The following is a 13744-nucleotide window of genomic DNA, read 5'->3' on the forward strand; positions in this document are numbered from 1 at the left end:
AATTAATAAAAAAAGTGGCTTGAGTTAGTTAAGTATACATACTCGTAGTTAACACAAAGAGCGTTACGTTAAGTGACTTATAAGTTAATGTATAAGCAATACATGTAAATATGTAATATAATAGTTAAAATAGAGAATTTTTTTAAAAATACTATCCATCATTAAAGTGATTGTGTATTTTTCAAATTATTTCAATAATAATCAAATATTTTGTTAGTAATTAACTCTACTATTCTTTTTTTTTTTTTTTTGTATAGGTACATTATTTGTAGTTGTTGAAGTAATTTATAATTTATTTTAACTAAGTCAATAAATCAAGGAATATTAATCTGTTTTTTTTTTTTATTTAACTACCTACAGCGTAATCGAAATAAAAAAATAATTAACTCATTAGTTTTAACTGTATAGTTGAAAATACATATTTAAACATGATTTAAACATAACGCGGTATTATTTTTTAACTTGCCTTTTTAAAGTTAAAAAAGAAAATTAACTCCTTGACTGCTAAATGACCATCTTGGACAATTTTGATTGGCAGCTGTTTAGATTTAATATCATTGAAAACACTGTTATTTTAAGACTAGTGTAAAATACATTATATCTACATACATCCGTTTGAGCAAGCACGTCCTATATAGTTTCGGTCATATTAATAAGCAAGTATCAAATACCCGAGTTGAATAAATATAGTAATAGATTAGACACACGTGCGCCAGACTGTACCAAAAGCAATATGAAATTACCCGTACAAGATGGACGATGGTTTTTATCTTGAAGGGTCCGATAAAAAAAAAGTCATTTAAAGACGGACAACCAAGTTATGAAGTTTATTAAGAACTCGTTTTACGGATTTATTATGTCGTTTTTTAAAATTGTGTAGTTTTATTTCAAAATATTTATTTAAGGTCTACTACGGTTTATTATATGAATAATCCATTTTTCAGTAAATATCTATATTACTTACCTATGTATTGGTGTGTAAAAATGTTTATACTTTTTTTATAACGAAACACTAGTTTTGGAACCGTCTATTTACTCAGTAAAAATATTTAAACATGTCGATTGCAATAAACTTTTAACAATGTATCACTTAAATGTGTAATTTTAAACAAAACATTTTCATTATCTACTTCAATTTTTTAAATTTTATACCTACTGACGGCTACTGTTGAACATTTAACACGTTGAAGGCTAAGGGATTTCAACTATTTCTAGAATACCTAGTTAATTTATTTTGCCAAGAGATACAAATTCGATTTTTAACTAAAGTCGATAAAATACGAAGCGAGATCCATAATAATATGAGTACCAAATACCAATAACCATTAACCAATGATATAATAAGTGATGCCCATGATTGGGTCTCATTTATCAGTTCTTTTTCGTCGAATTTGAATGCTATACAGTGTTGCCACATCATTTTGGTGTTTGTTGCAAATAAATACATTGATTTGTTTTTTGTTATATTTTTCCCATTTAACCATTACTTTAACTAAATTCTCAATCTTAACTACTGACTAATTAATAATGTTTAACTAATATTCTAATGTATTATAAACTCATAATTGCAATAATATTATGTAAAATAAATATTATAATGATAAGGAATGTCTTGTTTTTTATCTATTTGTCTGTGAATTATTTATGTCGTTAGAATAATTAGATATATGTATATATATATATATATATATAATTATGATTTTTAATTTATTTGTTGATTTTTATATTTAAATTTAAATGTATAAATATTATTTTTAATTGAGTTTATGAGGTAAATTAATTTGTTAAATATTATTACTGAATAATTGAAATTCAAAGCTGAAATCTTATTTATGAAGATTTTTATACCGGAGTGGTTAAAGTTGGTCTCAAGCTCTGAAGCTAATAGTTATAAGACTAATTATTATTAAGTGAATGATTCCATAAGATCATGAGATACCATTTTAGATCTCATTGTGGTTAACATGTCAAAATAAGAAACTACCTTCACGGATTTAAAGGTGCCATATAAATACAAATGTTTTTATTATAAAAATAATAAAATATCGTAATATGTAACATGCGTAAGTAAAAAATTATCAGCTATAAATTGATTACTCTTATATATGTTAAATACGTGATTTATAAAATAATAAAATGATACATAGGTACATTAATTTTACTTTAATGTAACTATCCAAAAAACAAATTCTGGAATTTAAAGATTATACAATTGTTTTTCTAATTAAATAAACAATGAATATGTTTAAAAACTTATTGTTTGATTGCTATAAACAACTGTAAAATATTCGTCCAATAATCTTTGGCATTTTAAATGTTATACATCGCGTGTGGTCGTAAATTGTGTTATGGTAAACTACTCTCAGTTAAATTAAATACTATCTACCGGCTACCACAAGTTTTATTCCGTACGGGTGGGCTACAAAAAAAAAAAAAACATGTAATATAATATTCTTTAATTTGCTAGACTGTCGTGTGTATTTTACAATAAAAACTTGTTGGTTGTTTTAAAATTTTTTACGTGAGAAGGAATCTTTGAATTATAATACAGCGTTTAAGATATTATAGGTAGGTATCTGTATCTAAAGTTTAATACGTATTTCGTAAAATAATTTAACTATTTATCGAACTATTATATATGTTATGCTTTTATTTAAAATCTAAAAAACTGATAAATTAAATTTGATTAACATTCTTTTTTCAAAAATAAAAAGTTATAAACTATTACAATATTAAATAATGATTAAAAATAATAAAATAATTGTTTTCAATTTATTAAAAAAAAACCCATTTAATTTAAAAGTTCTATTTTTATTTTATGCTGTCGTAATGCTTGTTTTGCAAACATGCTTGTATGTACCTATGTGTATACTTCGAAAACATATTACTTATCTAGTATAAATAGATTTATTTTTATAATTTTATAGTAGAAAATAAAATGTCACATAAAGTTTCAGATTAATAAATATCGTTACTTTTATTACTGCCGTGACATTTAAGTCTATTACAAAAGTATATATTTCAACTTTTAAATGAGACTGTTTATATAACACAAATCTAGGCTGAAAGTAAATTACAGTTAAATTACTATAGTATGTAAGTTATTAACTCACGTATCAGTATATCATCGAGATTACGAAAATATATTGTAAATAAACGTTATTTTTTTTTTAGATTATTTAATAGCATATTATTAATATATCATGTTATTTATATTTAAAAAAAAAAATGATAAACATTTTTTTTTTTTAATTTATTGGAATGTTCTACGTCTTTAGTTATAGATGTGTAACGCTATATTATGATAATCATTCATAAACTTTGAACTTATTCTATTTTTGACTATGTCAAAATGAAATAATTTATCACACAAAATCAAATGTGCAAACAATATCCATTACGATTACATAACCTTTATAATATGTTCTACTGAATTTTCATAACAAACAATATTATTATAGAAGTAATAATTGTGATATTTATATGCAATTGTAATGTGTTTACTTACGTTTTTAAAATTATCCTTAGGTGTATACACTTTTAAATTTATAAATACATGTTAAATATTTAATATGGTTTATACTGTGTAATATCACGGTTTTTTTTTTAATTCTTTACTAGACAATTACTTTTATGATAGTTGTTATGAATTTTAAGTAAAAACATATCTCAAATACCCTTGTAAAAAAAAATAATTCAATAAATAAAGTATATTATATATTAAGTATGAGTAACTAAAATAATATCAGATCAAATTCTCTCGCAGAACTTCGATTACAGTAAATGACTTTAAATTATCGTGTATATATTTTAATCACTTTAACAATATGACATGCACATTGTAAGTACATACTGTACCTATATATTTATATACCTATGTACATTGTACATCTATGTAATTTGAGCATTTAATTATTCAATTATTTACGAATATTATGATTATGGGTGATATACGATTGCGAACAGACCTTTTCCCGTAACACGATTGTGAACGTTTTTACCTGCGTTTAATCGTGTAATGTTGCCAGATTTGGTGTCAGTAAATTACAAATTTTTAAAATAATTAAATTGTAAGTATAAGGGTTTTTTGCTATTACGCTATTAAAACAATTTACATAATCCTATGGCTAAAAAAGATAAATCTAAAATTGAATCAATATTAAAAAATTATAATGATCCTAATTTATAAAATCCACAAGGATCTAATTTTAAATTTACAAAAAACTGGAAATTCTTAAATAAGAAAAAAAATTTAAAAAAGAAAAAAATGTAGGAAAAAATTATAATAACTATTATTTTTTTATTATTTTTTATTTTTTCAGTTTATACATTATGTAACAGTATTATTAATATTTATACTCCAAAATTATTTTAATTAATCAAAATTTTAAACACTTCATATTTTTTTAGTTTGTAACGTAGCTATAGTGTAACATTGTTTTATTAATATCGAATAGCTTTTATTTAAAAAAAAATTTAATTGAATTCTCGTATACAATAAAACATATTTAGAAATTATAAAATTGGTAACGTAACTTATAAAAACGTTAGCAATTGTTGTTTTTCGGAAAAAAAAAACAAATTTTTTGATAAGCGACATTCATTACATTCGTAATCGTGTTATAAAAAAGGTAAAACGTTCGCAATTGTGTTGTACCCTATGATTATACGATTATGTAGTTTAGGATTTATATAATTTATTCATATTGTGTTTACTGTAAAAGCAGTAGGCGAGTGAGATTTAATTTGTGGTAATTTTTTTCTTAAAATATAAATCCGTTCAACGGAATATACACACACGTCACAGTATCCTGATTGGTTTTGTCTTCATTATTGAATATTTCAAAAGTTTGTCACTTCCGTATTTCAAACGAAAAAACACACAAGATCCATAGCTCTTTTATTCATTTTTATAAAAGTGATGAAATATATGAAATGTTCATAACCTTTATTTTTTCATATTGTTAGGTGATGTAAACATGTAAACTCAACACTTTAAAGTGACAAACGGAAATCCTCTGAAAAATCGTAAATATGAATAAGCACTATAGAATATAGATAGAATTGCCAATGCACGTGCAAAATGATTCGATTCGATGAATCCATTATTACTGCAGGTAATGAGTGGCTGAAAATTATTTACTGTTATCTCGCCCGGCTTCCTAAAGCAATAAAACGTGCTATTTTTTTTTAAATCTTTAATAGATATAGTATATTAAACGTGTTTATTAATGCGAGAACAATAAACAATTTATGATCAATGTTCTTCTGACCTTGTTGATAACTTTTGGGCTGACCTCCAGGTGCTACACTACTTGTTATAATGTCTCGTTAACAGATTTTACAACTTAATAAAATACGAGTTCCAGTAATTTAAAATCAATATAGAAACAAGTACCTACATCAGATGCAGAACTTACAAACAATAAACATATTTGACATACGAAACTTTACATTGTGTTTAATATTTCCAATATAGATATCGTTTATTCTAATATTGCCCGTATTTTGTAAAGGATAATATAATTTATCTACAATCTACTTATATATGTTTTTTATTATGTTACAGGTTTTAGCATTCTGGAAGCTACAAATATCGCCGAACAAAACGTAGGCGTCAGCGTCACTAGTGGCCGTTGTGCTAACGATAAGGCGTACAAACTTAACGAAAGAGCGATTTTAAGTATAGAAACTTCTCAGATATTTCCTGAGTTACAACAATTTCCTTTGGATTTTTCAATATTAACCGAGATCAGAACTGACCAAGGTTTGAAGGCAATAATAATAGTACCTACTAACTTAAATACCATTTAAAATTTAAAGACGAATTACACAAATCGTTTTTAGTGTAACCTAACTAAAAAATAATATAAGTTTTATATTTTATAGAATAAAAAAAATTTGATAATTTATTATTCAAGTAGAGAACTATTTGTATTCAAACTATTTTTCAAATGATATCTATAGAGTAATAATTTATGACGTGACTACACAAATATGTTTGCTAATTGGAAATATGATGTGTTATATGTAATAAAATTCGATTAAAGATAAATAAACACGTGTTTAATCAAAGTTAAAATCAAATAGATAGACTTGAATTTAAGTAATATACCAATATAAATATTAAAACATATTTTTTAAAACTAGTGAAAGTCGTTCTTGAACTTTGTAGTTTGTGATTTAATAAAATTAACTTTGTTTACGATTTATAATAAATAATTTGCATTTTCAAATTAGAATCCATAGTTTATAAAATGTACAATTGAGTTTATTTTATTTAAGTAGTATATTATACACGATATTGTTTTTGTAATATACATTATTCAACAAGATAAAAAAACCAAGTTGAATTGAAATCATAAACTAATTTTATGAATTTTAGCATATAATATTGCTACTATATATTTTTTTAATAATGATTCTTTAAATGTACTTTATTTTAAAAAGAGTTCTAAATACCTAGCAGAAATTTATGTTTTATAACATGATAATCATAACTTCATTCTTTACGACATATTAGTGTTTATTTTATAAATTATACCGGATAATGATAAATAAAATAATGAAACATAATATATACTACTATTTATAATTACATTGAATTATTATGTATATGTGTTATTTAAAGTACATTCCAAGAATATAAAAAATTATTTGAATACATTTGAAAATTAACAATTTTTTTAAACCAACTAGTTTTTTATAACATATTCATGTAGTGGCTTACAAGTCACGTTTACGTTAAAAAATATAATTTTCATAAATATTAATGTTTGGAGTTTTAAAAAAAGTTAAAAAAAAATGTATTGTGATAATAATTAAATATAAAACGTAAATAGATTTTTAGCTGTAGGTGGAAGGAGAATAGTTGGTATTTGAGGCAAATTATAAATAAAATGTTTTTCAGTTTCTCTTCTTTTTATTTGTAATTAAAATATGATAATTTGACTATTATAAAAAAATTGTATAGATTTCCATACATTTATGTTCAGCTTATAAATGATAAAACATTGTTTTTGGCGCTTTACACGCACGAACACGTTACTGCTATGAAGAAACTGACACTCTGGGCACCTGACGTTGTCAGCAATAAGAACAGCGACTAACGTATTGCAATGATAAATTATCACTGTTGTTTATAGTATTTAATTATAGTCGTTTCCTAGCAAAATGGTTTTTCGTTTCTCGATAACGATGCCGTCATTGCGGTGTTATTTTTGATACTGCCTTGAAGTAGTTAAGCTAAGAATATATATTTTTAAATAAAGCATACCAAAACCATTTTTATTTTTGAGTTCATCTAAATAATAGTAATTATGTATTGAAGTAAATATAATATATCTACATATTATAATACTTATTGAGAGATATTTTTTTTATGAAATATAATATTATATAACATAAAATCTTATGCATTCCATTTAAAATGAAAAACATTGATTCAGTTTTATTTAGCAAAACATAATAGTGAAATGTAGTGTATCTTATTATTGTCACGAAAATACATTATGTATGCTGTAAATAACTATAATCTCTATAATCTTTATGTAAGACTTTAAAATACTTCACTACTTTGTATGTTTATATAAAAGGTTTGATCAATTACAAAATGAATAATCGTCCGTTTAATTGATTAGGTATTTAATTAAATATTAAAATAATTTATTTCTAATTTAAAACAGGCAAGCCACTAGAATTTTAAAATCAAATGCATATTGATTATATTTAAAAAATGAAGAAGTTTTTCTCTGATTTATTAATTTATATTTTACCATATATATTTTTTTCACTTATAAAGTAAAAAATGATTGGCTTGTAAATGAAAGATTTTTGACTTATAATCTTAAATTATGATCAATTACTTAGTTGATATTTAAAAAATATTAACATACTTTTTAAAATATTCTTAAGTTATATAACTAAAATTTAAATCGCTTAATTTTTAATTTATTTTTTTTTTAAATATTTTATCATGTCAAAAATAATTTAATTTATCTAAACAGGTTCTGATACGAACAGAGTTTTTCTCATTTACAACGAAGCGGGAGATGAACAGTTGGGTTTGACAGTTGGGAGTGACATTATGTTGTTTTATAACGACATGGAAGCCCAAGAGGGATATAAGACCAAAGTGAAATTTAATACAATCATCAACGATAATCGGTAAGTAAAGAAAAAACACAAAAACAATCATCCGATTTTAATTTATGTATAGTTTATCCTTTTATGTACTTGTATATTTTATTATACGTTAACACTGTATTCAAATGTTAAATATTATTAATTTATTACATATATATATAGTTTATTTTCAGGTAAATTTAAATTAGTTATTATTAAACCATATAATAAAGGTATAAAGGTGGTAAACGTAAAAATAAGAGTTATAGACCAACTTCCGGTTTCAATTTTGAAAAAAAATTATAAAATTAAAATTAATCTTGTATCTGGAAAAAAATAAATTATGCACGAAAAATCAATATGGTTTCAAACTTAGGTTCGGAACTGAAACTATTATAATATAATTTAACTCAAATTTTATATGAGGCATTTAAAAAGGCAAATGAAGTTTTCTTAAATTTGAAAAAGATAATTGGTACTAATTAAAAATCATTTTACTTTATAGTTTTACGTATTTTACCTTATTTTGATATAAATAACAAAAGCTTACTTTGGCTTGTAAATTACCTATTTGACTAAAATATGTTAAATTAATGTTATAATAAATGATGCCAAATATTTTGTATATATTGTATCGCGAGGTAGTGTATAAGCCCTAAGGAGCGCTTTTGTTCTTATTATGTATTAATACACTATCTAATGTAAATATTTATAGTAAAATAGTAACTTATGTGGATAACTCATACTTGTTATTTTCGAATAACGCATGGACTGGAGTCTTCCTTAAAGCTACTAAAGAATTAAATTACAAATGTCTAAGTGGGATAAAATCCGGATCTTATGATAAAAAATAAATACATGTATTAACTATGGTTATTCACTATGAATTTATGATTATAATAAATTATAAAATTACAAAATTTGTTGTAATCTGCTATATTGTCCAGGTTAAAGAAATATCATAAATTCGTTATCTAGTTTTAAAATTCATTGTTGATAACATTTTAAGGTGCTATCTACGTATTAATAATTTATTTAGAAATCTAAGTTCCATATATTATTTAAATTTGTCAAACATGAAAATATGTTACTGCTTAAAATCTATTCAAAACAATTATTTCACGATTTATTAATCAATTTTTTAATATAATCTCCTAGTTTGAAGCAAAGCTAAAAATGTTTCAAAGATCTGAAAATTAATCAAAATACCATTATAATAATCATTTTAAATAAGAATACGCTAGAAAATTCAACAAAAAAACAATAACTACATATTTTTAAGCATTTTGTTGGCAAGATTATTGTATATATTATATTGTTTTAATAATATTTAAAATTAATAAATTAATTATAATCATAAAAAACACGATTGGACTTAACACATATAAAAGAATTTAGAGCTTATAATATCCCCGTGAAACATACTAAAATAATTTTTTGGAAAAGTTTTCGTCGGTTATCTTTGTCATTTGTTTAAAACCATTTTAATCAAATGCCAACTGTTGACAAGTAAATGATAGATGTGAGGTATTAAGATTAAATGAGAAAAAAATTAGTTTATAAGTAGCTTTTCTAAAAATTATTTAGTTCACAATGGTATTTACATTTAATGTTTGTAAAATAACAATCTGTATATTTTTTTTCTTTAGATATTCTTTACGCGTTAAGTATTTTTGTATAACTTTGTTATTATTACATATATTCAAACAAGTATTAAATAATGTACAGAATTCAAATTTGTGTTAAAATAAAAATAGTTATTTATTTTCATGAACAGTTGTAATAATTTTAAAATAATCATAACTTCAATAGTTGTTGTTAAATAATCAATGCTTAATAATTTAAACATTTTTTTCATATTATTTCGTCACATTTAGGACTAATTTAATTATTTAATCATTTAATATTTTTGAATTTTTCTCATAAACATTCAATTTATGTATTATTGTAAAACACTGCAATATTTGTAGTTTGAAATTATTCTAAATTAATTTAAGAAAAAAAAACCTTAAAAAGCTCTATTTTTTAATATTTGCATATAAAACAAACCTTTAGCACAGATTCATACGAAAAAAGTAATTCATATGGTAACTAAATTGACAATATTTAGAAAACATTAAATTTTTGTATGCAGCAAAATAAACATTAGTTAGTAACTATATGTATTATAATTTAATAAACCTTGAATTATGGAAGTGTGTGGAATAGAGTTACTCAATAATAAATTTTAAAATATTAAAAATATAATAACTACTTATAAGATATTTTTATCATATTTTTAATTTTTTTTACTAAATTTAATTTTGAGTGTATTTTAAACTTTTTTTAAACATATAATCTTTTTATTAAATTAGATAGGTACATACTAATTAGCAGCAAATCGATCATTATAAATACGTAATTACATTATAGAATTATTAAAGATAACTATGGATTGAAATTCATACAATCACCACCTAAAAAACTAGACAATTATGTAACTGTGTGATATTAATACAATTTACTAAAAACTATTGAACGTTTAAAATAACTTTTAATACTGAAACTTATTATAAAACATTATACATTTTTGATTTTTGAGACAGAATATTAAAATATATGAATTTACAATTAAATAAATCAGTTGGGTATTGGAGAACATATAAACTGAATTCAAAAAATTATTAAGTAAGATGTCAAAAATATGTATTTTTAATAAAGCAGTTGTTTTATTGTACAAAAACTTACCTAAAATCTGCTAAATTACTTTATTTTGAAAATTCATAAACATAATGTGAGACTTTAAGGATTTAATTTTTTTAATTTAATTGTTAAACACTACAGCATAATTAGAATTAACGAGAATTATACATTTTTTATATATAATATTGTAATAGAAATAATATAAAGGTAATAATGTAACGAGTATGATATTTTTTTATATTTAATATATTTTATATCGTACAATATCTTTATACATAATAAAATAAGTGTCGACTGTACTCTGGGGAATTATTATTGACAATATAATTTTTTGTTACTTCAATGCATGTTATAGGTGTCATGAAAATTATTTTATTGTGTCGTGTTGTTTATAAAATTTAATAAAAAAATTGTATACAATTATTAGATTAGGTTAACATAGTCTTTATTTCTCTTTATCTTATTTCAATTCTTAGGGGAGTGGAGAAACAAGAAACCCTTTCGAAATCCGCTGTAAATACGTTACTGTATAAATTATACAGTAGTATATATTAATATATAATGATAATTGTAATTTGTAATTTTAGGTGGCATAAATTATTGTTCAGTATCAAAGGAAATTCAGTGACTATGATTTTGGACTGTGATATACAAGTCACAAAAGAACTAAAGAGAAATACAACAATTAGTAATTCAGGAATTGTGATGATTGGTCAACAATTAGATGAAACGTTTTACCTGGTAATTTTTTATTTAACTATGAAATTTTGGAATTATAATCAGTTGTATAGATTATTTTCTGGTCTTATTATTTTTAATTTGTTAATTTATTGATGATTATAATATTATATAGTTGAATGAACTCTAAATAATAAAACGGTCTAAAAAAAGTTTCATTACATTATTCATATAGCATAACATATAAGTTAGGTATTTAGTATAATTTATTCACGATACTTTTTTTTTTTTTTTAAGTACTAGTTCATTTTTTTACGCTGACTTAATTGTTAATTGCAAAGTTACTTATACATTAAAATATAACCTCAAACAATAATTAAAATTAAAATTCTAAAAAACAAACCGTTATTGAATCAAAACTCAAGATAAAACGTTAGGTCAATTAATATAATAGTACTTATACCTATAATTAATTATTTTACACGCTAGAATAAAATCTAACAAATGAATAATTTAGTGTAAATGTATACTGTTGTATAAATAGTATTTATTAATTTTAAATAATAAATATCATATTATTTTTCTGTTTAAATATGACCGCAATAGCATGGCGGCTGAACTGTTAAAACGTTTTATCAGTTGTTTAATTTAATTTAAGTTATAGATAGAGCATCAAATATTTTTATTATCTGCTTAATGTCTTTTAAAATTTTATTATAGTCTATAGAATATTCCAGAAAACAAAAACCTAATTAAACTGAAAAGTAGTTACCTATAGTATGAAAGGTAATTTTTTTCGTTTTAAGAAGATAATGTGCTCCACGAAATTAATTTAATATATTTACAATTATATAAAAATGTTCGTTAAATAATAATAAATAGATAACTAAATATAGAATAAACCATAAAATATTAATACTTTAGACCAGTATTTCTTAAATTTTTTTATCCATAGAACCTTTTTTGATATTTACTTATATCGTGGAACCCCTTATTTATTAAATTCTGAACGGAGTGATGAATGTATTGATTTTACAATGATGTGTGTTTTTTTTTTTATGTCTGTGTACAGCATAAGTAGTCGAAATAATGCTTCAATTTCAAATTTCGGGGGTGGTTTCCGATAAAAAAGTGAATATCCTTGATGCATTATAGAGGTAAAAAGTAAACATTTTCCAACGGTTTTCAAAAAAATCGAGAAAAACAAAAAAAAAAAATGACGGAAAAACGGGAATTTTTACGCAAAACCAGTTTTCAACCAAATCGATTTTTTTTATATGGTTGTAATTCAAAAACTAATCACTGTAAATACTTGAAATTTTCACCAAATGTTTATGTTAGTGTTATTTATATACAGTTTAATTTTCAAAATATTTTGAATTTTTTTGAGCTATTTATAGACAACTGAAATTTTCAATTTTTCTGAAAATTTTTTTTTGATGTATCGATAAAATTTTTTTGGCCCAATCAAAATACTTGAACATTTAATACAAAGTTCCTCATAAGTTATTCTTATAGTGATCAAAAAATTTTAAGAATACATAGGCACAATTTTTTTTTATTAGCATTTGAAGTTCAAATATTGACAAAAAGTCGTCAAAACCATGAATATTTGCAAACTATTTTGTAGGTATAATTCATAAAAAATAATAATTAATTGATTAACCATGAATTTTGCAAATGTGTCCTAATTGAAAAATAAAATTTTCGTTTCAAAATAGAATGTATGACAATATTTAAATATAATATATCCTAGACTGACAAATCATCTCCGTTTAGAATCATTTTTTGTATACAATGATACCTATCATTGCATTCAAATTTAACCTACCCTAGTCCGAGGTTCACCCCACCCCCCTAATGTACAGCAGAGTGGTATCCATTTGACAACTTTTTTTTTTGCTTTTCAGCTTTTTTTTTTAGGATTATTTACGATAAAATTTATAATTAATTTATGTAATAAGAATGTGTTAAAGGTATTTAATTCAAAAATATTTTAAAATAAAAATTATAATAATTATTATTGTAAACAATAATACTTAAATTACTAAATTTTAATTTTAAAGAGATAGGTGAAATTACTTTTTATTAATACAGATTTTTTTATGTTGAGCTTATTAATGAAAGTCGTACAAACATTTTTTTCTCCACTAGCCACTACTTATCTTTAGTTGGATATTTTAAAGTAATTTTCTTAAAAATGTTGGAAAAAATCTGCGGAATCCTGGGGTTTTGTGAAACACATTTTAAAAAACGCTGT

The 13744-nt window shown here is 22.8% G+C and overlaps 1 protein-coding gene across 1 annotated transcript in view; it reads left to right on the forward strand.

The window, feature by feature from the left end:
- Positions 1-13744, forward strand: part of LOC112593127 (collagen alpha-1(V) chain-like) — a 75832-nt gene that overhangs the window by 13821 nt on the left and 48267 nt on the right. The window contains exons 2-4 of the mRNA XM_025337430.1: positions 5570-5767; positions 8007-8166; positions 11394-11547. Of these exons, the coding sequence (XP_025193215.1) occupies positions 5570-5767; positions 8007-8166; positions 11394-11547 (512 nt within the window). The remainder of the gene's footprint in view (positions 1-5569; positions 5768-8006; positions 8167-11393; positions 11548-13744) is intronic.

Source organism: Melanaphis sacchari, unplaced genomic scaffold, assembly GCF_002803265.2.
Source record: "Melanaphis sacchari strain LSU unplaced genomic scaffold, SCAv2.0 Contig1_pilon_pilon, whole genome shotgun sequence".
In the NCBI taxonomy this organism is placed as follows: Eukaryota; Metazoa; Arthropoda; class Insecta; order Hemiptera; family Aphididae; genus Melanaphis; species Melanaphis sacchari.